Source organism: Salvelinus alpinus, chromosome 26 (genome assembly GCF_045679555.1).
Source record: "Salvelinus alpinus chromosome 26, SLU_Salpinus.1, whole genome shotgun sequence".
In the NCBI taxonomy this organism is placed as follows: Eukaryota; Metazoa; Chordata; class Actinopteri; order Salmoniformes; family Salmonidae; genus Salvelinus; species Salvelinus alpinus.
Window position 1 is genome coordinate 2565466 of NC_092111.1, and position 27180 is coordinate 2592645.

Sequence of the window (27180 nt, forward strand, 5' to 3'; positions counted from 1 at the left end):
GCTTGAATCAAGCAATCAGTTTTAAAGAACCCCACCCTGAATACTATTTGTTGTGTTATATTCGAGGGTAATATGAATTTCAGTTCAGATGGAATCTCACGTTCGTTTGTTCGAATCATGAATGAAAACACAGACATTTTTTAAAATAAATTATTTGATCCGGTATAAAAAAAGAACCCGATTAAAAGGTGGAAAAATCTTACCAATCACACCATTCATATGGTGAATGTGGTATCCCACACGCCACATGTGTGGTACGCGTTACCTTTGAATAGTGATTCAGAACCACGTGATACGCGACCCTTTCAACCAAGACATGAATATTAGCTAATGTTTTTAATACGCTTTAATAAAATGACTGCGCAGCAAAACCGTTTTAGAAGAATGCTGATCCTGGGTTTCCATGGTTACTAGTTAAATTGCGGTGAGTCCTTTGAACTTGAGTGGCCAGAAAATGCTATTTAGCAAACTAACGTTAGCTCATTTTCTTTAACTTTGACAAAGAAAATAACAATTGAAAATACTGAAACGAGTTTCCTACCACTTATGTCATCTTTTGAGGCATTCTGGGACTCGAAGTCTGAAAACATGGCTATGAAGACTCGCCAGTCAGGCGACCAGTCCCAATTTTGCCCTGAAAGTGAGGCTGAGGAATTGTTCAACTCAACCAAAGGCATCCCAAATGATGGAAAAGGTAAACGCGTTGCATTTGCCCTTCATGTCAACAAACGACAAGCACGAAAATGTGTTTCTTTCTGCGTTTTGCAAACCAAAGATGGCGTTTCTGACGGGTCTGACTGCTTTTATTCAAGATAAAGTAAGCATAACTGTGCGATATTTTATGAACATTGGAATCACAGTCATTATTGGTAAGTTTCAATTGTTGCCTCATATATTAATGAACGTAATAGTTAACGTTATTCATCAGCCTATGACTGAGCATTCATTTTTTGATGACAAACCTGTGTGCGAATTTTTGACAGCTGTCTTGGCTGGACTTCTACATGGGTAAGTTCACTATCCAGGTACTGTATGTTGTTATAACCTACCAATGCTGGCCAGATGTAGAAATGTGGATGTAATTAGTCTAAAGGATTAGGCCTATACTTCATTCAGTCAAGTCATTCAGTCTGACAGACAGACACTCCCCCTTGCTGATGTGATGTCTAAAACTTTGTTTAGGGCTCATCTAACAAACCTCTTTGAAAATGACAAACACTTTTCACACCTATCTTCAATTGAAAAAAAGAAATGGCTTTCCGCACTGAAATGGTAAGAGGAATGTTGAGATGGGCCAATTGTAAAATATCCCTCCTGTCCCTCACTGCTTCACACATCTGCCATCCCAAGGGGGCTTTAGATTTGACATCCTGTGTTATTGAAGAAATGGACACATTGTTACAAAAATAGACTCATCTGCAATTTCAGCATCCAGTTCACTCACATGTTGGTTTTATTTTGCAGGGTCTGTATCATTCCTATTTCAAGATCTTCATCAATGTGCCATCCTTTTTGCATGGGCTCCACCTGATCATGAACGACAGGTTCTCTGAGTATCCTCTTGTTATCAATGCTCTGAAGAGGTTCAATCTGTACCCAGAGGTACTATAGGAGCTGGAACTATGTCATTATTTTGCAAGCAAGATTTTTGCACTTTATAAATATGTAAGTGCAGACATTTATTTATTTCACCAAACAAATGCAAAAGAGAAACAATGGCGATCATTTCATTGGGCAGTGCAGTGGATCTCAAAAACATTGTATTGTTCTTCTGTTTCTTCGTTACAGAGTGTTTATTCCAGTGATCCCCTCTCTGTTGATAGGTTTTCCTTGGCAGCCTGTTCAGGATTTACACTGGCACCATGGACTTCTTTGGAATCCCCACCAAGGCATGTTGGAATGTCAACAGAGCAGATGGACTGAATCCAGTAGAGAGCTGTGAAGGTACAACTACTCCTAGAAAATAACTGTGTTAGGCTTGGGCGATACACCGGTATATGGTATAAACGGTATATTTCGAAATACCGACGTATGATTTTGGGGTTGGGGGCTACCCCACCTAACTTTAAGGAATCTAGGATGTGTCAAATAAATTATATCCAGCTCAGGGCTCCAGCTTTGCATTTGTTTTGCTAACTTGCTAGCTAATTGGCTAGCTTCGTGGTTACAGCAGAGACATTCTAGCTGAGTACAGTCTCTTTAGCTAACATTCCACTCCTTGTCATTTGAAAAGAGACTGGCCTTTCTGCCATCGTCAAATATGAACATTACATCATTAATGAGCTCGAGGAGAACAGAGGAGTTGATCCTGATTCGATAACCCTCACAGCTATCTTCTAATCACAAAGACAATCAAAATATTGGAACTCTCACTTTTGTTCTCCACAGAACATGTTGGGTTTTTTGTTTGTCCAGAGGAAACCAGTCTGTCAAAAGTTGCTAGCTCACCTCTAAATTCTCAAACTAAATACATACTGCAATTCTAACCACAAAACCTCTTTGCTAAGCCTCAAAATACAACAACTTGCCTAGCTAACAGCTAAGTGTTTGTTTTTGACTTTGTAATAATTCTAATTCGTGTTGTCATGGAAAATATTTCCAACAACCAATGAGCAACTGCACCATCAATCCAGCTGCATATTGAACGTTGAGATTGCCTCTTTGGCAATGATATGGAGTAGCAAGGAGTAGTCATGCACGACTCCGACTCTGACTCCTGTGGCTGAAGTCGAAAAGTAGTCAACTTTTGCGCGATTCTGTCTCCTGTGGTTGGAGTCGACTCTTGCTCGACTCCGGGGAAAAAACACGCTGAAACGGATGTGCAAATGTAGCCTACTAGTAAGGCTACATTTGCGTTCTAGAGGACTGACGGGTTTCATTAAATAAACTATAGGCACAATACGTTTTATTGCACTTAATTAAACTGATGCATTTGGAGATCAATTTCAATTCACTAGCACTATGAAGAATAGCTTAGCCATAGTCATTGATAGCCTAATATATACTTTAATATACTTTTGGTGAATTTACGAGGCATTGCTATACAAGACATAGGCTATATTATGGTAATCTGTATCTCGCTATGTGCATGGTCCGACAGTCTGTCTGCGACCAAGGTAAGGTTGGTTTTATATTCACACATTCAACAGACATTCACCAAAAGCCATTTTAAAATTGTAAAAATCTATAAATAATTAATTGATTGCCACAGAAACATAAAAATTATTTATTCTATAAATGTCTAGCGTACTTTTACAACCTTTGTTTTGAGGAAAAATTCCAGTTTTGACTCGATAGAAATACATCAAATCTATCAAATGCCATTTAAAACTGTATAAATCAAGCCTTTGTTTTGAGGAAAGATTCCAGTTTTGATTTGATAGAAATAAAAATTTGATAGACTACATGCCCTCTATCAAATCAAAACTGGAATTTTTCCTCAAAACAAAGGTTGTAAAAGTATGCTAGACATGTATAGAATAAATCATACCTAGTTTGTTTCTGTGACAAACAGTGAATTAGTTATTGATTTATACCGCTATATCGCTAGCTCTGTCTTTCTTTGCTGTGAAAGGTGCAAGAGTTTGTTCTCGAAGTAGACGACAGCAACTAGTTCCTCCATTGTAAAAATACTCAATCTCTGGAGCCGGGGAGTCGATTCTTAGCGGAATCGAAACTTGACACCCAGAAATGGGAGTCGACACCGGGAGTCGACGGGCAAGTAGTCAAGGAATCGATCATCCCCATCCCTAGCAAGGAGTAGAATGTTAGCTAAAAAGACTGGTACCCAGACTAGAGACATGAAATCCCCTCCTGGATCAAGATCCCTGTTGACTAAATTGTTATTTAACACTTATAGCACCCCTTGTGTGCACTTCCGATAATACTGTATAGTACACCGGTAATGCACAGAAACAGTATGGCGGTTTGAAAATCTGGATACCGCCCAACCCTACTATGCATTGTAAATAGGGTCTTGTAGTAACATCGTGTGTCACTGTCAGAACTGGGAGGCACAGTAAATTGACACTGTGAATATCATTTTCTCCCACTTTTAGGCATGGGGGATGCAGCCTACTTCTATGTCTCCTGTGTCTTCCTGCTTAATGGGGTAATGATGAGCCTGTTCTTCCTCTACGGGACTTACCTAAGGTAATGACTTCTTAAACTGTTGTTGGTTTTTCACTAACCTGGTCCCAGATGTTTGTTTTGTTGCGTACTCCATGCTGTCATGTAAGCCATGACAAGGATTTGCATGATGGCACAAACACTGGTACCCAGGCTAGTTTATCACTATGGTATTCCATAAAACCATCGTCTTGGGTATCCATGCTGTTTTGGTGCCCCTTGCCACTCTAGGAGACAATCTGATGTTTTTTTTTTTTGGGGGGGGGGGGGGGGGGGTTCTTTCCAGTGGCAGTCGTCTTGGAGGGATCGTCACTGTCCTGTGTCTCTTCAACCATGGAGAGGTGAGAGTTTTGCAGTTTGGAGCTGTGTACTCATAGTGCAATCCATATTAAAGTTTCCTCACTGTACAATTAATGTTTTGTTTGAGATGATTGTCATTTGATTGTTTCATACAGTGTATGTAAACTTAGATCATCATGTCGGTTGGCTAGTGGTGAATGCTATCTTAACTCATGCTATGTATTCCAGAGCACTCGGGTCATGTGGACTCCACCGCCGAGGGTGAGCTTCTCCTATCCCTTCTTTGTCCTGCAGATGCTGCTGTTAACACGCATTCTCAGGTATATTCAGTTCACATGCCTTTGATCTAAACCATTTACCATCATCTTGGGTTTCGCCACTCTTTTCAAAGTCCTATCTGTGTTTTATAACTGAGATAAATGTATATATTAGTGTACAAAACATTAGGAACACCATCCTAATATTGAGCTGCACCCTTTTTTGCCCTCAGAACAGCCTCAATTCATCGGGGCATGGACTCTACATGGTGTCGGAAGCGTTCCACAGGGATGCTGGACCATGTTGACTCCAATCCACAGTTATGTCAAGTTGGCTGGATGTCCTTTGGGTGGTGGACCATTCTTGATAAAACACAGGAAACTGTTGGGTGTGAAAAACCCAGCATGGTTGCAGTTCTTGACACACTCAAACCGGTGTGCCCGGCACCTACTACCATACCCTGTTCAAAGGCACTTAAATATTTTGTCTTGCCCATTCACCCTCTGAATGGCACACATACACAATCCATGTCTAGATTCTCAAAGCTTAAAAATCCTTCTTTAACCGGTCTCCTCCCCTTCATCTACACTGCTTTGAAGTGGATTTAACAAGTGACATCAATAAGGGATCATAGCTTTCACCTGAGTTCACCTGGTCAGTCATGTCATGGAAAGAGCCGTTGTTCCTAATGTTTTGTACACCCAGTGTATGTCACTGAAAATGTATAAATGCAAATAATACTGTTGTCTTTGTACGATTTTGTAGGCGTTCCAACCTTGAAAGAAGATCCCTAGTAGCTCTTGGTGCTTGCAATGTTTTGTTCCTTCTTCCTTGGCCATTTGCCCAGTTTGTTTTGCTAACTCAGGTAAATAAATCCACACACTGAGGTAAAAATGCATGCCTGAAAAATAGCCTGGTAACATTCCTGTGGATGTACCAGTCATCTTAAAAGATTATGTTTATGTACTGAAGCTCCTTAGCTGTACAATAACCGTGACAATGAATTGAAATGCCTATGTTGTCTGCCTCTTCAGATTGCATGCCCGTTTGCCTGTTATTTTATGGGCTATCTCTCCACTTCCAAGATGAAATCACTACTTGTTGTGCATCTGGTAAGTATTACTACTGAATTGATATTTAGAAATAATCGTCACAGGTTTAAGGCTTAGAAACATACTAGTATCTGCTATGGTTGTGACATTGGTGATAGAACAGTTCCAACATGAACAATGTTCATCAATTATGCTATGATGATGGATCACTGTATTTTGATTTGCTGAACAAAAGTTATGTATTTCTCCTTTCAGGCTTCATTTGCCATCTGCTTTGTCATGCTGTTTGGGAATTTGGAACTTTTGACATCTTTCTACATTTCTTCCCTGGTTGCTGGTTGGGTGAGTTGACTGGGAAATAGATTGTAATGCCTGAATACACAAGTGTCATTCTGTCACTCCTCATTCCTGTATGGTGGTGTTTTCCAGGCCTTTATCGCACTGAGAGACGATATAACAAGAGTCTGCAAACTTGGAATCGTCACAATTGTATGAAATCCTATTTGAATAATTTTTCTGTATAATAATGTTAGTTATTTAGTTACATGCTGGGGTTAATTGGTGAAACTACGTTCCTCAATTTGCCATTTTTCCATGACTTTAAGAGAAATATATTGAATTCCCATGCTATTATACCATCCCAAGGGTCTCCACTCTATACCCCCAAACGTAACATGCAATTACACAGCATTATTTAGTGGTACAGTGCAACATAACAGGTTTTGAGTGTTAACTTTTTCCTCTCTAAATCTTCAGTTTGTCCAAGATATTGCCTGGTTTACCTCCACTGTGCTTCTCAAATTCTTCATGTCGTTCATCCTCGGAGCGTCCAATGATGTAAGTTCTTAGATGAAAGTATGTTCAGCATGATCCTAATGTGGGCTATGAGTGACCCATGAAGTCAAATGTTCTTTGTTCCCCACTATGTATTCCTCCTTCCTTTCTCTCACTGATGGAGTCTACTCATTTAATGTCAATTCCTGTTTCAAATGTTTCCATATGAAGGTGTGAATGTCTGTATAACTTTAACCTCACCGTGTGTTTCTCTATATTTCCCACAGGCTCACATTGGCAACTTGATCAGATCCAAGTTGACCAACTACAAGGATTTCCACACGTTGATGTACACCTGTGCTGCAGAGTTCGACTTTATGGAGCTGGAGGTAGGTTTACTTTTGACACTACTATTTGGTTGATAAAAAAAATGAAAAAATGTCTATGTTTTTCTTATACTGTATTCTGTTTCCAGACTTTGTTGGGATACGTTAAGACATTGATACTCCTGGTAAACATAGTTATTGTAGCCATCATTTCTGGAAAGGTGAGACACATTATTCTCGATTTTGACATTGCAGCTCATTTAAGTCAATTTGAGTGTATATTGTAGTATTTTAAATAATTCCTTTGAAGGCAATTAAAGAAGTCTGGAGATCTCTTAGGCGCGAAAGAGTTGACTCTAAAGAAGACGTCGATATTGACACTGAGCAGTAAGCATTTTCCCAATCCAACAAGTAGCATTAAGTATTATATTCACTGGACACTAGCGCCACCTACAGACCTCTGATAGCTTCCTCATGCAAACATTTTATATCATATTTTAGGATGGCACAGTTTGCTAATGGGGAGGTAAGCCAACTTAGCTACTTATTTTCACTTTCAAACCAACATCACAGCCCATATTAGCGGCTGTTTTCCTTGAAGGCACAATGACTCATGAATCATTACAGCGCTCATAACTTCCACTGTGCTTCCCTGCCCGTGTGTGCGTGCGTGTGTCAGATGGTGTACCATAGTCTGCAGCTGGTGGCCTTTGCCGTGCTGGCGATCTTGGTCATGAGAATCAAACTCTTCCTGGCCCCGCTGATGTGCCTCATGGCCTCCCTGATCTGCTCTAGACAGGTGAGACGTCTGTAGACAGACACTGACAGAGACAAACAGACAGACATGGAGAGACAATAGAAATCACATGGTTCACTTTCCATTTTCCTTAATTGACCTCCATCATACCAGCTATAGAAGCCATGCTGATCTAGCGTAAAGAGCGGACAGATGGCTAGTGCAATGAAACAAATGAATCTCTTATTAGTACTCCACCATAGTCAGCATTAGGGTTAATAACTTTTTAATAAATGAAAAACATCCCCCAAATCAAATGTCCTTGTGAATGGATTTATAATAAAGACTGCCTGATAAATGATCTACGTTGGGTCTTCATTGATCTGCCGGTATATATGTTCTCCAATGCTCCGCAGTTGTTTGGCTGGATAGGGGAGCACTTCAAGCGCCACATCACTGTGTTTGGCATCCTGTCCATCCAAGATGTGGCCAACTTCCAGAGCCAGCGAGGAATCGTAGGAGACTTCAGCAACCTGCCTCAGGAGCAACTCCTGGAGTGGATCAATGCCAACACCATGCCCGGTGAGTCATGTCACGTTACGACTTATTCCTAGTGTGTGCTCTTCAGGGGCATGAGATTAGTGGGCATACAGTAGTAGGCTGAGCTAGTTCAGTTGCTGCTAGGCTCTGTAGATGCATTACTATCTAGGATAAATCTGAATTAGTGTAATTATTGTAATGCAAAAAAATGTATTGAGGGATACAAGGAATGGGCTGCAAAAAGGGAAATTAAATTGTATTTGTGTGTGTTCCAAGATGCTGTGTTTGCTGGCTCCATGCCAACCATGGCGAGTGTGAAACTGTCCACTGGTAGAGCCATCGTGAATCATCCCCACTATGAGGACACTTGGCAGAGGTAAGACTGCTACAATTCCCCTATGGGTTATACTTTGCAACAATATCTGATGAGGCACCACCCATTGTGTTTGTCAGTAAGTTACGTCTAACATATTCCCACAGGGAAAGAACCAAGTTGGTGGACACCATGTACAGCTGTAAACCATCCAAGGAGGTGAAGAGCAATCTGATGCAGCTGCAGGCAGACTACTTCATCCTGGAGGACAGGGTAACTGACACTCCAGGTAAACATGGTGGTATAATAAATGCATTTCCATAGCAAAACATAGAAAATAAAAACAAGTTTCTTATTGGCCACTTTCCTTCCCCGTTTTAGTCTGTTTTCTTCCTTTTGGTACCTAATGAACAAAGCCCTGTAGTACTATGTTCTCTCAATCTCTGATTCCCATCTAAATGTGCTATACTTGACAGGCCAGGCTGCAGCATGCCTGAGATCTGGGAAGTGAAAGATCAGGAGAACAGAGGAAAGTTGCCGCTATGTACCCTCCTGTCCATCGACCCCGACCTCACTTCACCACAATGTTCCAGAATAAAGTCTACAAGGTGCTGAAAATCCCCAAAGCTGCCAAATATGACTTTTAATATAGGGACATCATTTTGATTAAACATGTTCAATTTCAATAGTCTGTCTTTTTTTTTTATCTCTACAGGACAACGCCTTTATCTCTTGAACACCTTAAAAAGCTCTGCGTATTGTGCACTGTGTACTTTCACGTGCTGATGGTGTGCTTTGCGCCTGGGTTAAATATGGAGAGAGAAATAAGACATTTTACACACTTTTTATTGCTTTCCATCAGCAAAGTAAAAAAAAATGATGTTATGGTATTCAACAACATGACAGGAGGATTTTCTGTGCTTGACTGACAGCAGTAGTGAGGTCGGTGTAATATATGGTCCTAAAGTGGTATTTTGTAGCTCAGTTGGTAGAGCATGGTGCTTGTAACGCTAGGGTAGTAGGTTGAATTCCCTGGACCACCCATACGTAAAATGTATGCCCGCATGACTAAGTTGCTTTGGGTAAAAGCGTCTGCTAAATGGCATATTATCCTAAAGAACACCAGGTACAGATCATATGATACACATCGTATCCATTGCACTGCAATACCATTTGTGTTCTACATTGAATTGTGGTACCTACTTCGCACATATAGGATCACCAAGACAATATTTGTAATGACTTGAAATAGCCAACATTTTATCTGAATTCTGTTCAAACTAAAATTATTCAAATTATTATTTTGTTTGGAGAAATGTACCAGGCTTCTGTCATTTTCACCAGTGATATTAAAGTTGCAATAATTCGGTAATATTGCATAAAACAAAAATCTATTTGATTACAGTACATTACAGTTCTTCCTATTTGTGAACAAACACTACATCTGTGACATAAACATACAGTACATATCTTGACAGAAAATGGGTACACTGAAGTACTAATGAGTTAATATTTGTAACTTATTAATCAGTTCAGTTTGCCGGTTTGGTTGAAGAGGATATGATTTTAACAAAAACATTCAGATCACTACTGCTGTGTGTTTGTGTGTGTGTGTGTGTGTGTGTGTGTGTGTGTGTGTGTGTGTACTACCTGAAAGGTTTGATTACAGTATGACTAAAATACACAAAGAGCATTCACAAGGCACATAAGCTATTGTCTGTATAATCAGCTACACACTAATATAGTCAATAGAGCAGACACACAAAGTGGATGGGGTTTGACAAACTCCCCCTAGACAGCTCAATAGAACCATCACTCCACACATTGCATTGTACTCAACACTCGTCTATTATTGCTAAATCAGGAGCATGTGTGCTAAGCAAATTAGAAATATATAATTGCAATACATTTTACGGTTCATTTTTGGAAATGTCTGTAGTACTGAACTTATTTTTTTTTACATGTGACAAGTATTAAAACATGTGCAGCATAAGTTGTACAATACAGTTTTACTGCACAGAATAACGTCCATTGCTATTAGAAGAAAACTGAACGGCACAGTCATTTTGATTTTTTTTCTCCCCTGTTTATCAAAAAGAATTGTCCCAACAATAGACAAATAGGCTATTGAAAAACGGTATGAGTAGTGAGACAAATGAGAGTAAAGCACTTTCCACAATCAGAAATCATGTAGATTCCAGAGTCGTTACTTTTTCTAGACATTTCAGCAACAGTTCTGTGGATCTTCAGATTCAATGTTTTTAACTCAATTCAGGCCTGTGCACTAATTCCTACTGGCAAACAAATCTAAAGTGCTTATTGTAATATTCATATCATCACTTCCTTAATTAGTATTTATTTTTTTTAATTGTCCATTAAAACATAAAAAGCACACAATTCCACTAAAACAGCACAACAGTGACAAACAAAAAAATTGCTGAACAACGTCATCTGAGCAGCGATATCAATACTGAGAATGCAACTTGCAGAGTATACAGTACGGATACAGTACAGGGGCAGTAAAAAGATGTTGCCACTCCAACCTTTCTGTCAATGTTTCACAACCAAGAAAGATTATGGGGTATAGGCGCCTGAATGTCTACATTCTTCTTTTGGTTTGCAACAGTTTAGATTACCAGTGTCTAGTCATGATGTAACCAGTTTGCACTGTTGAAATCACAGAAATAACAACCTGAATCATTGCTTGAGTGATGTGCTTCTGGAGCTGGTGTAGCTGGTTTGTGTATAGTACATTTTGTAAAGTAAATATACACTGCTCAAAAAAATAAAGGGAACACTTAAACAACACAATGTAACTCCAAGTCAATCACACTTCTGTGAAATCAAACTGTCCACTTAGGAAGCAACACTGATTGACAATAAATTTCACATGCTGTTGTGCAAATGGAATAGACAAAAGGTGGAAATTATAGGCAATTAGCAAGACACCCCCAATAAAGGAGTGATTCTGCAGGTGGTGACCACAGACCACTTCTCAGTTCCTATGCTTCCTGGCTGATGTTTTGGTCACTTTTGAATGCTGGCGGTGCTCTCACTCTAGTGGTAGCATGAAACGGAGTCTACAACCCACACAAGTGGCTCAGGTAGTGCAGCTCATCCAGGATGGCACATCAATGCGAGCTGTGGCAAGAAGGTTTGCTGTGTCTGTCAGCGTAGTGTCCAGAGCATGGAGGCGCTACCAGGAGACAGGCCAGTACATCAGGAGACGCGGAGGAGGCCGTAGGAGGGCAACAACCCAGCAGCAGGACCGCTACCTCCGCCTTTGGCAGGAGGGCAGGAGGAGCACTGCCAGAGCCCTGCAAAATGACCTCCAGCAGGCCACAAATGTGCATGTGTCTGCTCAAACGGTCAGAAACAGACTCCATGAGGGTGGTATGAGGGCCCGACGTCCACAGGTGGGGGTTGTGCTTACAGCCCAACACCGTGCAGGACGTTTGGCATTTGCCAGAGAACACCAGGATTGGCAAATTTGCCACTGGCGCCCTGTGCTCTTCACAGATGAAAGCAGGTTCACACTGAGCACATGTGACAGACGTGACAGAGTCTGGAGACGCCGTGGAGAACGTTCTGCTGCCTGCAACATCCTCCAGCATGACCGGTTTGGCGGTGGGTCAGTCATGGTGTGGGGTGGCATTTCTTTGTGGGGCCGCACAGCCCTCCATGTGCTCGCCAGACGTAGCCTGACTGCCATTAGGTACCGAGATGAGATCCTCAGAGCCCTTGTGAGACCATATGCTGACACATGCACATTTGTGGCCTGCTGGAGGTCATTTTGCAGGGCTCTGGCAGTGCTCCTCCTGCTCAAAGGCGGAGGTAGCGGTCCTGCTGCTGGGTTGTTGCCCTCCTACGGCCTCCTCCGCGTCTCCTGATGTACTGGCCTGTCTCCTGGTAGCGCCTCCATGCTCTGGACACTACGCTGACAGACACAGCAAACCTTCTTGCCACAGCTCGCATTGATGTGCCATCCTGGATGAGCTGCACTACCTGAGCCACTTGTGTGGGTTGTAGACTCCGTTTCATGCTACCACTAGAGTGAGAGCACCGCCAGCATTCAAAAGTGACCAAAACATCAGCCAGGAAGCATAGGAACTGAGAAGTGGTCTGTGGTCACCACCTGCAGAATCACTCCTTTATTGGGGGTGTCTTGCTAATTGCCTATAATTTCCACCTTTTGTCTATTCCATTTGCACAACAGCATGTGAAATTTATTGTCAATCAGTGTTGCTTCCTAAGTGGACAGTTTGATTTCACAGAAGTGTGATTGACTTGGAGTTACATTGTGTTGTTTAAGTGTTCCCTTTATTTTTTTGAGCAGTGTATATTATTTGAGACCAGAATGTGTCAGGATGTGAATCTTATTTATTTTTTTACAAAATATCGCTTAAAATTTTGATGAGAAAATATACCTTTTAAAATTAAGTAAATTCACGAATACATGACAATCGAAGAAGATTCCGCATCAGTGTGGCAGTGGTGGCCCCATCTTTTGGCAGCTGTGGCAATGGGTGGGAAATGATTGGTTCACAGCAATGTGCTCGCCACTGCAAGGAAGTCAGTCCTCTGTGTGCTGAGGGGGCCTCAGGATCCCCAGAGCTACACTGGACCACTGGAGGTAACTGGAGCTCAACTGTTGACCGAGGAGACGCACAAAAGGGGCTTCTCCAGAGACCAGTCTGACTTCTCTGCTCCAGGCTTAGCTCACTCTCTCACCTTGCTCACTGTACCAGAGTGGCCCTCTGTGGGGTTAGGGGGTGGTAGTACAAGGGTCTCCTCAATCACAAGGCCGTCTCCAAGGCTGAACTCTGCCCTCCTGCCTCAGTGGTGTCCATATTGACTCTAACACAGGCCACCTTCTCCTGGCTGCCAGAGACAAGGGAGGGAGATGGATGGGAAGAGAAGCATCAGCGCTATGCTGGGCCAGAATATCAATGGGTAAAGGATGAGCAGGAAATGTGTTGCTGATTTAAGTGCAATGCTGTCTGAAAGAATGTCAGACAGAGATGCTAAAATGAAACTCAAAGCTCATTCCATGCTCTAAGTATAGACAGTTGTTAACACTCTAAACGTGAAGATGGCGGGCTCATGTGTTAAAGTATGCTGTTCTTAACCATTATAATTGGGGTAAAAAGACAAAATGTGTCAGCATCGTGTTAGATCCTCAGGACGTCAGAACCTCAGGGCAAAGACTCTTGAATGCGTTGCTTTTATATGCTGTAATGTAATATAATATATTACAAGATACATTCATATATGTTGTAATATATGACTGCATCTGTAGGCAAATACAATATTCAGGAAAACAAAATCGAGTCTCGTTTTCTGCAAACATCCACACAAAATGTAGATGTCACAACATACAAGCAACTGAACATTACACAAGTTATGGCACAGCAAAAGCAATGACTTAATACTTTAATTACATAAGAATGGATGCATTGTTCTTGTCATACCTATTCATTAATGGGCTAGTCACAGAATATAATATAATTATTTGATCCATAAGGGGTGAGTTATCAATGTGATCTTGTCTTTGTGAGATTTCAGTAGACCTGAGGTGTGCCTGGAAAAAAGCTCCTCCATTTTTAGAAGGTGGGGGGGGGTTCAGCTAAAGGGGAGTCATTTTCAGCATAGCTACCTTTGGCTACGCTTCATAGATGGGCCGAAGTCGGCGCTCATCGCCACTGCTTTGCATGCCCCGCTTTTGGCCATTTCCTCAGAGATATTAACATTGCCGAGGTCACATGAGCTACATGCAGCGAGGAACAGGACAGAACACGGGGAAGGGAGATAGAGATGCATGCATATGGATAAGGTAATCAAACAAAAGATTGAAGTGCACACAGGACTACTTGGCACCAGTTCTCTGTCATTGTATCTTGCACTAAAAATATGTACAGGCTTATGTGTAACAATTTCTCTGTTGCCAATTGTTACTCTTGGACAATGATTGTCTGTGGTGAGTTCTCTACGTAATCAATGTGTACATTAGTCATTAGTATTCACATGGTTTTAGAGCCTTTTTACCTGGCCATGATACTATGTAGCATTATGTATCATAACAATCCCGCCCAAAACACAAACGCAACACGCTAGGAATGTGTTTTCAATAAAAAGGCATCATCTACAGGTATAGTAAATAGCCAAGTTACGATTTTGGCCATGCGCTCATTGATGTTACTGTAAATTACTGAGTAGGGTTAAAACTCAGCACGTGGGCTGGATATATCAGACACCCACCCCTACCGCCTCTTCATCCATTGGGAGGGTTTGAGCGATTATTCTGTACGATCTGTTCAAGATAAACACGTTACAGAACTAACATCAGCAATGTTACATTTACATGCAATACCAAGAATGTAGAGATGGAGGAAAAATTTGAAAAGTATAACAAAATCATATAATACAAAGACAAAGCATGTCCAACATTTAGCTATCCAGTGTAATGTACTCTGGTTGAATGGTGGGCAGCACTCACCTCCCTGAGAGAGTTTTGACTGGGATCTTGAGCAGGTTCCCACCGTCATAATGGACCTTCACAGCATTCACGCCCACCTGTTCTTCTATGAGCAATAAAGCCTGGGCCTCCTGGGACCAAGGGGACAAGCGGAGAATTACAACTGAGTGTACCCATGAGGGTGCAGGTAAATTGCCATGGTCTGAGCCCCTTTGCCCGTTCTAGTCACTTGATTTCTGTGGGGACAGGTCATGTTAGCGTGCTCGACAGTGAACGTTGTCTGGGAACTAATGGCTTTAAAAGTATTATTGTGTGTTACCCGTTTCTCCCTCTCCTTCTTCTTCTTGTCATCCTCTTTCTTCTTCTTGCTCTCGGGCATCAAGTCGTCCAGATAGCTGAGCTCCCTCTTGGTAAAGAAAAAGTCGAGAAGCTTCCGAATGAAGACGAGGGCCAGCACCTTTAAGCGAAAATAGGATATTTTAAGGGAGAGAGAGGGAGCAAAAGGACCACAGACTCATACAGAAGGTTTTCGATATTTTCATGTTTACAAACACCCTTGTTGGTAGACACGATATCACGTTTCTCCAGTTTGTAGATGTGGAGAGTGATATTACTATAGAGAGATGGAATGATAGTAGTATTACTATAGCACATTTCTCTCTATGGGTATTACCATCATTGGGAATACGACGGCGGCTGCGGAGGCCTTGATGACCCACAGCAGTATGAGGCAGGTGAGCTGCACCAGGGTGAATACATGGACCTTCCACAGGGGAACGTAGCGCAGGTAGATCAGGTCAGGCTGGTGCTTGGCTGGCATACCAAACAACTTGATACGGTCAAAGAACTAAGAGAGAGAGAGAGACCCGTTTATTGTTCATTTCATATTTTAGTCATGAAACACGCTCTAAGTTTAAATGTGATGATGTTTTTCTTGATAAAAGAGAGTGTAATTACAAAGGAGTAAGCTCATCATTACAGACAAGGCATTGCTTTACTTTTAAAGAGAAAAAAAACGCTGATCATATCTTCAATCAATCATATCATTGAATATAATCTCACTTGAATGCCTTTGAGTGAAGAGACTCCCATGTAGAGGAAGACCCCGTATAGCACTGGCATAGGAATGAACTGGAGGGTGGGGGAGAAGTTGAACATACAGTATATAATAAATAATACATGGGATTTAAATTGCCTTTAAAAATGACATGTCAACATTTCAACTGTAAGGTGAATATACTGTATAACAGTCAAACTGCTTATCATTCACATTGGCTGTCATGGCATTGGTGTCCAGCTCCCATTGTCCTATAAAAGTAAAGATGGATTATTAATATACATTTTTCTGAAACCCAAAGAGCTGTCACCTTGAGTGCGGAGGTCATGAAGACAGAGCAGCCCATGAGGACAAAGATCATGAAGCCGGTGACTCTCTGCTCTCTGATGCCCAGGAACTTGGGCTGTTCTCCTGGGGCCGAGCAGCCCGACTCCACCTTTAGATTTGATTACATTAGATTAATATTTATTATACTCAGAGAAACACATTTTTTTACAGACTTAACACAAATAACAAATCCATAACTCACTTAGACCAGAGTTGTCAAACTTAATTCCGTAGTAAATTCCTGTAGGGCCGAGTATTATTTATTTATTTGTTATTTCCATTTGTGTCCGGTTAAAACCTAGACAACCAGGGAGTTCCTAACTAATCGACGACCTGAATTGATCAATCAAGTACAAGGGAGGAGAAAAAAAAACCACAGACACTATGCCCTCCAGGAATTGAGTTTGACACCACTGACATAAACAAAGACTAAAACAAAGACCGCAGCAGGCTGCCAACCTTGAGGCTGTTGACGTGGGAGATGGAGAGCACGGTGGCGGCTACGAACCAGGGCAGGCCCATGATGGAGCAAACACCCAGCATTACCGCCACCACCAGCAGGTCCAGATGGTAGCCACAGCCTTTCTACATGACGGAGAAGAAGGGGAAAAACCAAGGGGGAAAAGAAGAGGATAAAAAGCCATTTTAGTATAGCTGGACCACCGAATTGAAAACACTTGCTACATTCAACACAGTGAATGATAATATAATGGGCAGAACAGGGTGACAGAACAACATCTTTGTAAACATGTTTCTATTCCACCTTGACAGTGGAAATGGAGTCTGTAGACTACGGAAGTCTATGCCATAAACCAGTGCTTGCTCACTTTGAGCTTGTGCTCCTTGCGGTTGATGATGACGGCAGTGATCTGCTGGTCCATGAAGATGAGGATGGTGCAGAGCAGAGCGGGCAGCGCCGCCACCAGCAGGGTCCACCAGGGGTTGGTGCCCAGCGGGGAGATCAGCCAGCCGCGATGCTTGGAGGTAGGCTGTAGACCAGAGCATAGAGTTAGCTTTTAAACTGAAGCTACTGGCTTGCAGTCAGGGTATAGTGTTCGCTAGCAAGAGCTTGTAAGTTCAAGTATATTGGTCATATGCACAGGAACACAGTACAATGAAATGCTTGCAGGTTCAACTCTGGACAATGCAATAACAATAATAGAAAAATAAAGTAATAAACAGAAATTAATAGAATAGAAGCTCAACGGCACACAAATAGAATAACATTTTCGCAGAAGTATAAACACACCGGAATCACTCAAACAAATTTGCATTAGGATATTTACACGTGTGCCAGGGAAGCGGGATATGGAGAGCATTGTTTTGTGCAATATTAAAAAGAAGTCCAGCAGCGGTTGTGGTGTGTGTGTGGTTCTGATTGTGTGTGGTTTTGTATGTGCATATGAGAATAACATTGAAGTTTACACTGGCACGATGACAGAGTTCATCAGGAAGTGTATTGGGGATGTTGTTCCCACTGTGACGATTAAAACCTATACAAACCAAAAATCGTGGATAGGTGGCAGCATTCGCACAAAACTGAAAGCGAAAACCACTGCATTTAACCACGGCAAGGAGACTGGGAATATGATCCAATACAAACAGTCCAGTTATGCCCTCTGTAAGGCAATCAAACAGGCAAAACGTCAGTACAGAGACAAAGTGGAGTCGCAATTCAACGGCTCAGGCACGAGACGATGTGTTATGGACACCAGACATTCACGAATTATGAAGGGAAAACCAACCATGTCGCGGACACCGATGTTTTGCTTCCGGACAAGCTAAACACCTTCTTTACCCGCTTTGAGGATAACACAGTGCCGCTGACACGGGCCGCTCCTGAGGACTGTGAGCTCTCGTTCTTTGTGGCCGACGTGAGTAAAACATTTAACTTCTTTGGGGTAGCGGGCAGTATTTTCACGTCCGGATGAAAAGCATGCCCAGAGTAAACGGCCTGCTACAAAGCCATAAAAGCTAGAATATGCATATTATTAGTAGATTTGGATGGAAAACACTCTGAAGTTTTTTTTAACTGTTTGAATGATGTCTGTGAGTATGACATAACTCATATGGCAGGCAAAAACCTGAGAGAAATTCCAACCAGGAAGTGGGAAATCTGAGGTTGGTCGATTTTCAACTCAGCTCCTATTGAAAATACAGTGGGATATTGGTAATGTTGCACTTCCTAAGGCTTCCACTAGATGTCAACAGTCGTTAGAACCTTGTCTGATGCCTCTACTGTGAAGTGGAGCCGAAGGAGAGAGGAATGAGTCAGGTCTATCATGACCTGAACATGCCCTGACCATGCGCGTTCACGTGAGAGCGAGCTCTGTTCCATTCCACTTCTGAAGACAATGGAATACTCCGGTTGGAACATTATTGAAGAATTATGTTAAAAACATCCTAAAGATTGATTCAATACTTCGTTTGTCATATTTTTACGGACTGTAATATAACATTTTTCACTTTTCGTCCGTACTTTCCGCTGGACCTGCCCGCGCGTCGTGAGTTTGGAAAGTATACTGAACGATAGAACAACAAGGAGGAATTTGGACATAATTGATGGACATTATCGATCAAAACAAACATTTATTGTGGAACTGGGATTCCTGGGAGTGCATTCTGATGAATATCATCAAAGGTAAGTGAATGTTTAGAATGTTACTTCTGACTTCTGTTGACTGCATAATATGGCGGCTATATTTGTGTCTTGATTGGGCTCTGAGCGCCGACTCAGATTATTGCATGGGTTGCTTTTTTCGTAAAGCTTTTTTGAAATCTGACACAGCGGTTGCATTAAGGAGAAGTGCATCTAAAATTCCATGCATAACAGTTGTATCTTTTAGCAATGTTTATTATGAGTATTCCTGTAAATTGATGTGGCTCTCTGCAAAATCAAAGGATGTTTTGGAACTTCTGAACGTAAGGCGTCAATGTAAACTCAGAATTTTGGATATAAATATGAACTCTACCGAACAAAACATACATGTATTGTGTAACATGAAATCCTATGAGTGTCATCTGATGAAGATCATCAAAGGTTAGTGATTCATTTTATCTATATTTCTGCTTTTTGTGAATCCTCTCTTTGGCTGGAAAAATGGCTGTGTTATTCTGTGAATAGGCACTCACCTAACATAATCGTTTGGTTTGCTTTCGTCGTAAAGCCTTTTTGAAATCGGACACTGTGGCTGGATTTACAACAAGTGTATCTTTAAAATGGTGTAAAATACATGTATGTTTGAGGAATTTTAATTATGGGATTTCCGTTGTTTTGAATTTGGCGCCCTGCAGTTTCACTGGCTTTTGAAGAGGTGGGACGCTACTGTCTCACGTACACTAGAGAGGTTAAGCGTGTTAACTCTTGCAAGGCTGCCGGGCCAGACGGCATCCCTAGCCGCGTCCTCATAGCACGCGCAGACCAGCTGGCTGGAGTGTTTACGGCATGTTCAATCTCTCCCTATCCTGCTGTCCCCACTTGATTCAAGATTGTTCCTGTACCCAAAAAAGCGAAGGTAACTGAAAGTAAATACTATCGCCCTGTAGCACTCACTTCTGTCAGCATGAAGTGCTTGAGAGGCTAGTTAACGTCTTTGTGATAGGGGGCAGCATTTTCACTTTTGGATGAATAGCGTGCCCATAGTGAACTGCCTCCTACTCTGTCCCAGATGCTAATATATGCATATTATTATTACTATTGGATATAAAACACTCTGAAGTTTATAAAACTGTTTGAATGATGTCTGTGAGTATAACAGAACTCATATGGCAGGCACAAACCTGAGAAAAAATCCAAACAGGAAGTGACAATTCTGAGGCTGGTCGATGTTCAATTCATCACCTATTCAATTCCCTTTAACATTTACATTTACATTTAAGTCATTTAGCAGACGCTCTTATCCAGAGCGACTTACAAATTGGTGCATTCACCTTATGACATCCAGTGGAACGGCCACTTTACAATAGTGCATCTAAATCTTTTAAGGGGGGGGGGAGTGAGAAGGATTACTTTATCCTATCCTAGGTATTCCTTAAAGAGGTGGGGTTTCAGGTGTCTCCGGAAGGTGGTGATTGACTCCGCTGTCCTGGCGTCGTGAGGGAGTTTGTTCCACCATTGGGGGGCCAGAGCAGCGAACAGTTTTGACTGGGCTGAGCGGGAACTGTACTTCCTCGGTGGTAGGGAGGCGAGCAGGCCAGAGGTGGATGAACGCAGTGCCCTTGTTTGGGTGTAGGGCCTGATCAGAGCCTGGAGGTACTGAGGTGCCGTTCCCCTCACAGCTCCGTAGGCAAGCACTTTAAGATATGGATCTGTTTGCACTTCCTGCGCCTTCCACTAGATGTCAACAGTCTGTAGAACGTGGAATGAAGCCTCTACTGTGATGTTGAGCCAGATGGGAGGTGTTTCAGTCATTGGTCTCGCAGAATGCCAGTTCCTGGTCACGGGCATTCCAAACGATATCATCTTGCTTTCCATTATATCTGAGCGCCGTCTCAGATTATTGCATGGTGTGCTTTTTCCGTAAAGTTTTTTTGAAATCTGACACAGCGGTTGCATTAAGAACAAGTGTATCTTTAATTCTATGTAAAACATGTATCTTTCATCAAAGTGTATGATGAGTATTCCTGTTATTAGATGTGGCTCTCTGCAATTTTTCCGGATATTTGAGGTATTTCTGAACATGGCGCCAATGTAAACTAAGATTTTTGGATATAAATATGCACATTATCAAACAAAACATACATGTATTGTGTAACATGATGTCCTATGAGTGTCATCTGATGAAGATCATCAAAGGTTAGTGATTCATTTGATCTCTATTTCTGCTTTTTGTGACTCCTATCTTTGGCTAGGAAAATGGCTGTGTTTTTCTGTGGCTATGTACTGAGCTAACATAATCGTTTGGTGTGCTTTCGCCATAAATCCTTTTTGAAATCAGACATGTTGGCTGGATTCACAACATGTGTAGCTTTCATTTGGTGTCTTTCATATGTGATTTCATGAAAGATTGATTTTTATAGTAATATATTGAATTTGGCGCGCTGCATTTTTTTCTGGCTTTTGGCCAAGTGGTACGTTAGCGTCCCACATATCCCAGAGAACTTAAGGATCAATTCACCTTCACATTACCAGACACCCTAGATACCGCAGCAAAAAATCCACAGATGATGCAATCGCCATTGGCACTGCACACTGCTCTATCCCATCTGGACAAGAGGAAAACCTATGTAAGAATGCTGCTCATTGACTACAGCTCAGCCTTAAACACCATAGTACCCTCCAAGTTCATCCTTAAGCCCTGGGTCTGTACCCCACCCTGTGCAACTGGGTCCTGGACTTCCTGACGGCTTCCCCCAGGTGGTGAAGGTAGGCAACAACACCTGTACTATGCTGATTCTCAACACTGGGGCCCCACAAGGGTGCGTGCTCCTGTACTCCCTGTTCACCCATGACTGTGTGGAAAGCACACCTCCAACTCAATCATCAAGTTTGCAGATGACACAACAGTAGTAGGCCTGATTACCAACAACGACGAGACAGCTAACAGGGATAAGCTGAGGGCCCTGGCGTAGTGGTGCCAGGAAAATAACCTCTCCCTCAATGTCATCAAAACGAAGGAGCTGATTGTGGACACACACACAGTGGCCATGTAGTGTATATACACTACCAATCAAAAGTTTGGACACACCTACTCATTCCAGCGTTTTTCTTTATTTTTTATATTTTCTACATTGTAGAATAATAGTGAAGACATCCAAACTATGAAATAACACATATGGAATCATGTAGTAACCAAAAAAGTTAGGCATCCTTCCTAACTCAGTTGCTGGTGCGGAAGGAAACCACTCAGGGATTTCACCATGAGGCCAATGGTGACTTTAAACAGTTACAGAGTTTAATGGCTGTGATAAGAGAAAACTGAGGCTGGATCAACAACATTGTAGTTCATAATACTAAACTAATTGACAAAGTGAAAATAAGGAAGCCTGTACAGAACAAAATATTCCAAAAGATGCATCTTGTTTGCAACAAGGCACTAAAGTAGTACTGCAAAACATGTGGCAAAGCAATTGTCTTTTTGTCCTGAATAGAAAGTGTTGTGTTGGATTTGCCCCAAACATATTACTGAATACCACTCTCACAACTTTAAAGCATAGTGGTGTCAGAATCATATTATTGATATGCTCATAATTGTTAAGGACTGGGGAGTTTTTCAGGATAAAAAAATTATGAAATAGAGCTAAGCACAGGCAAAATCCTTGAGGAAAACCTGGTTCAGTCTTCATTCCACCGGACACTGGGAGATGAATTCACCTTTCAGCAGGACAATAACCTAAAACACAAGGCCAAATCTACACTAGATTGCTTACCAAGAATACAGTGAATGTTCCTGAGTGACCGAGTTACAGTTGACTTAAATCTACTTCAAGATCTATGGCAAGACTTGAAAATAGTTGTCTAGCAATGATCAACAACCAATTTGACAGAGGTTAAAGAATTTTGAAAAGAATAATGGGCAAATGTTGTACAATCCAGGTGTGCAAAGCTCTTTTAGACTTAACCAGAAAGACTCACAGCTGTAATTGCTGTCAAAGGTGATTCTAATATGTATTGACTCAGGGGTGTGAATACTTATGTAAATGAAAAATGTCTGCAAATTTAAAAATTTGCAGAAAATTTTTTTTTTTCACTTTGTCATTATGGGTTATTGTGTGTAGGTGGATGAGATATAAAAAAAAGACTTCATCCATTTTGAATTCAGGCCGTAACAACAAAATGTGGAATAAGTCAAGGGGGTCCTACCTCAAAGCGGTCGGGTACGTTGAGTTTAGGAGAGGGGATGCCCATTAGATAGTCCACCAGCACCATGATCATAATGGTCAGAAACACAGCAAAGTCACTGATGGTGGAGCGCACCTGTACAACCCATATTAACGACAATAAATAATCATGGTAATGTGTAAAAAACACAGTCATTAAAATTCACTCAGTGGGAACACCTACACAGTAGCTAACAGTAATAGCAAAATGTGGAACATATTGTGTGGGAAGAATGTGAAGACCTTGAAGTTAATTGTGAATGTTGATGCAGCACAATAAAACTTACGAGTTCACACATTTACATTTTAGATGAACGCACACAGACGCACACACACTCGCAAGTGAATAACTCACCTTTGTAGGGAAGTATCGCTCGGTCTTGATGTCCTTGAGAAAAGAGGAGAGGAAGAAGGTGGTGAAAAAGAGGATGATGGACCAGAAGAGGACATCTGGGATGTAGGGGCCGTGGTGACCACAGGCAGGACCAGCAAACTCTCCATGGAGCAGGTTACACATCTGGCAAAGAGTGTAAAGGGTCAGAGAAATACACAGGCTCAACAGATGTTTTTGCAGTGTGTGTCCTCTGACTAACCGATACGTTGAGGCTGTTCCAGGAGATAGAGTCTGGTGTGTGTCCGGTCTGGTTCCACGTCTGCAAGATCTGAGCGGAGGCGTTGGCCGGTGGAGAACACTGACACCTGAGTCAAGAGAATAAATCTTACACTCCCCATCCTAAATAGCACAAAACCATAAGCTCCCCTTTTATAGTCAGTGGTAACATCTAAAACACGGAAATCCAAATAGAAAAGATACATTAACTGAAGAAAGGGGAAAAATGGCAGTGCCCACTTCTCGCGTCTTTCGCCCTCAACCTAGGCTCTCTGACCCTGACTCACGAGTAGAGGGTGAGGTTGTCCAGCTCGTTGTGCATGTTGACGGGGTAGTGTTCCCCCAGCTGGAAGAGCTTCTCCAGGGCCTCGTAGATGAAGATGATGCAGATGAGAGCGGCGAAGGCCTCCTCTGTGAAGCGGGTGATGTAACAGACCAGGGAGCTAGCGTCTGTGGCCACCAGGACTAGGCAGAGGAAGGCCGTCCACAGGCCGATGCTGGTCCTCAGAGACAGGTAGGACAGGCCGTAGTCCCTGGGTGGAGAGTACGGTAGATAAGATCAAGACTCAATATTAGGGCTGTCAAACGATTTAAAAATGTATTTCAGTTAACTAGCAGGATTTTGTGATTAATGGCAAATTTAGAATTTGCTTAAATTCAAAATTTAAGATTTAAAAAAAAAACATTACAAAAATATTAACGTCTTGATTTTGTCTAAAGTAATGGTTAGCAAAATTAGGTAAATTGAGAAAGCACACTTTATTTAACCTCAATGTCAACTTCTTTTTACATGGCATTGTACTGTAGATTTTAGCTGTATAGATTATGTATTTTGGATGTTTTCAGTGTATTTTCACATCCATATCTTATTAGGTACTGGTAGCAGTGAATTCAAACCATAGAGATTATGACAATTGTAGGGGAGGCGCAATCACTCGGACTATGCCTTATGAAATGATTGAGGATTCATCAATAATGACCTTGAGCCTGTCCCAACTTCTCTAATAACTAGTTAGGGCCCCAAGTTTTCCTGACCATGTGACTTGACCAGAAAAAACTCCAGGCCTTGTAACTTACTGTACAGTATATAAAACTCAGGGAGTTACTGAGAAACAAATGAGAAATCCCCAAATGGCAGTAGTGAACTTGTCCTTGCAGGTTGCTACCGCCAGAAGGCCACAGTGCGAATAAGTGTAACCAGGATCGGTGTAGCACTCACTTGCAGAACTTAAAGAGGATCTTCTCGAAAACCAGGACAGGCCCCGTGCTGCCCAGGATAGTGAGGGGCTGCCCCGCAAACAGAGAGAAAGCCACTCCTGTGAGGGACGCCCCAAACAGAGACTCTATGGCACTCTGTAGCAAGAGAAGGAAAAGAGGGAGGGAAAAGGGGAGGATGACGAGGAGGTAAATACATAGAGGAACCAGAGAGACTGGGAGACTAAGGGGAAAAGAGGCAAAGCGGACAGAACACCCCACATAACATAATACATATGTTTAAACTGACAATCCAGTTCAGACCGCCTAGCATCAGACTGCCTAGATAAACTTCTCTGCTTCTCTGTCGGCCTGTCAATTGTAATATCCCTCGGCCACTCGTCATCTGGTCAGTTTACTTAGACACATCACACACCCCGGCGCGCTGACGCTCACTATGCCAACAGTCTCCCTCCTAATAAAGACATCTAGGGTCACTGTAGGGTGTGTGTGTGTAAGTCATTGTCAGGATCAAAGCACAGAGACAGTATATAGAGTAGCTCGCAGTGAGGAAGAGGGACAGCATCTAAGCACCTACTATTTGCTCATAGTGATATGCATCCTATATGCTTTTAGTGATAAACAAATAGGGTAAGACCTTGTCGTAAACCTGTTTCACCAGGCAGCTAAGTGACTGGCAGATACAGTTGAAGTCAGAAGTTTACATACACTTAAGTTGGAGTCATTAAAACTTGTTTTTCAACCACTCCACAAATGTATCACTAACAAACTATAGTTTTGGCAAGTCTGTTAGGACATCTACTTTGTACATGACACAAGTCATTTTTCCAACAATTGTTTACAGAAAGATTATTTCACTGTATCACAATTCCAGTGGGTCAGAAGTTAACATACACTAAGTTGACTGTGCCTTTAAACAGCTCGGAAAATTCCAGAAAATTATGTCATGGCTTAGGAAGCTTCTGATTGACTCACATTATGTCAATTAGCCTATTGGAGGTGTACCTGTGGATGTATTTCAAGGCCTACCTTCAAACTCAGTGCCTCTTTACTTGACATCATGGGAAAATCAAAAGAAATCAGCCAAGACCTCAGAAAACAAATTGTAGACGTCCACAAGTCTGGTTCATCCTTGGGAGCAATTTCCAAACGCCTGAAGGTACCACGTTCATCTGTACAAACAATAGTACGCAAGTATAAACACCATGGGACCACGCAGCCATCATACCGCTCAGGAAAGAGACGTGTTCTGTCTCCTAGAGATGAACGTACTTTGTTGCGAAAAGTGCAAATCAATACCAGAACAACAGCAAAGGACCGTATGAAAATGCTGGAGGAAACAGGTACAAAAGTATCTATATCCACAGTAAAACGAGTCCTATATCGACACGCTCAGCAAGGAAGAAGCCACTGCTCCAAAACCGCCCCAAAAAAAACAGACTACGGTTTGCAACTGCACATGGGGACAAAGATCGTACTTTTTGGAGAAATGTCCTCTGGTCTGATGAAACAAAAATAGAACTGTTTGGCCATAATGACCATAGTTATGTTTGGAGGAAATAGGGGGATGCTTGCAAGCCGAGGAACACCATCCCAACCGTGAAGCACGGGGGTGGCAGCGTCATGTTGTGGGGGTGCTTTGCTGCAGGAGGGACTGGTGCACTTCACAAAATAGATGGCATCATGAGGCAGGAAAATTATGTGCATATATTGAAGCAACATCTCAAGACATCAGTCAGGAAGTTAAAGCTTGGTCGCAAATGGGTCTTCCAAAAGGACAATGATCCCAAGCATACTTCCAAAGTTGTGGCAAAATGGCTTAAGGACAACAAAGTCAAGGTATAGGAGTGGCCATCACAAAGCCCTGACCACAATCCTATAGAATTATTTTGGGCAGAACTGAAAAAGTGTGTGCGAGCAAGGAGGGCTACAAACCTGACTCAGTTATACCTGCTCTGTCAGGAGGAATGGGCCAAAATTCACCCATCTTATTGGGGGAAGCTTGTGGAAGGCTACCCAAAACGTTTGACCCAAGTTAAACAATTTAAAGGCAATGCTACCAAATACTCATTGAGTGTATGTAAACTTTTGACCCACTGGGAATGTGATGAAAGAAATAAAAGCTGAAATAAATCATTCTCTCTACTATTATTCTGACATTTCACATTCTTAAAATAAAGTGGTGTTCGTAACTGACCTAAAACAGGGAATTTTTACTAGGATTAAATGTCAGGAATTGTGAAAAACTGA

The 27180-nt window shown here is 41.9% G+C and overlaps 1 protein-coding gene and 1 pseudogene across 8 annotated transcripts in view; one reads left to right on the forward strand and one right to left on the reverse strand.

Annotated features, from left to right (window-relative positions):
• The first annotated feature begins 303 nt into the window (after positions 1 to 303).
• LOC139554447 (protein C-mannosyl-transferase DPY19L1-like) lies at positions 304 to 9113 on the forward strand (annotated as a pseudogene).
• Positions 9114 to 12665: 3552 nt separating this feature from the next.
• The window catches only part of LOC139554448 (sodium bicarbonate cotransporter 3-like), a 61137-nt gene continuing 46622 nt past the window's right edge, over positions 12666 to 27180 (reverse strand). The window contains exons 14-27 of one of the 8 annotated variants that reach the window (XM_071367254.1): positions 24935 to 25068; positions 24003 to 24248; positions 23699 to 23804; positions 23461 to 23493; positions 23089 to 23202; positions 17114 to 17275; positions 16746 to 16871; positions 16270 to 16395; positions 15965 to 16033; positions 15576 to 15749; positions 15222 to 15359; positions 14924 to 15033; positions 14084 to 14194; positions 12666 to 13308 (exon numbers count right to left, since the gene is read on the reverse strand). In XM_071367254.1, the coding sequence (XP_071223355.1) occupies positions 13224 to 13308; positions 14084 to 14194; positions 14924 to 15033; positions 15222 to 15359; positions 15576 to 15749; positions 15965 to 16033; positions 16270 to 16395; positions 16746 to 16871; positions 17114 to 17275; positions 23089 to 23202; positions 23461 to 23493; positions 23699 to 23804; positions 24003 to 24248; positions 24935 to 25068 (1734 nt within the window). In that variant the 3' untranslated portion in view covers positions 12666 to 13223. Of the gene's footprint in view, positions 13309 to 14083; positions 14195 to 14685; positions 14738 to 14923; positions 15034 to 15221; positions 15360 to 15575; positions 15750 to 15964; positions 16034 to 16269; positions 16396 to 16745; positions 16872 to 17113; positions 17276 to 22157; positions 22619 to 23088; positions 23203 to 23460; positions 23623 to 23698; positions 23805 to 24002; positions 24249 to 24934; positions 25069 to 27180 lie in introns of those variants that run through there. The other 7 variants (XM_071367257.1, XM_071367253.1, XM_071367250.1 and 4 more) reach the window with 7 other exon arrangements.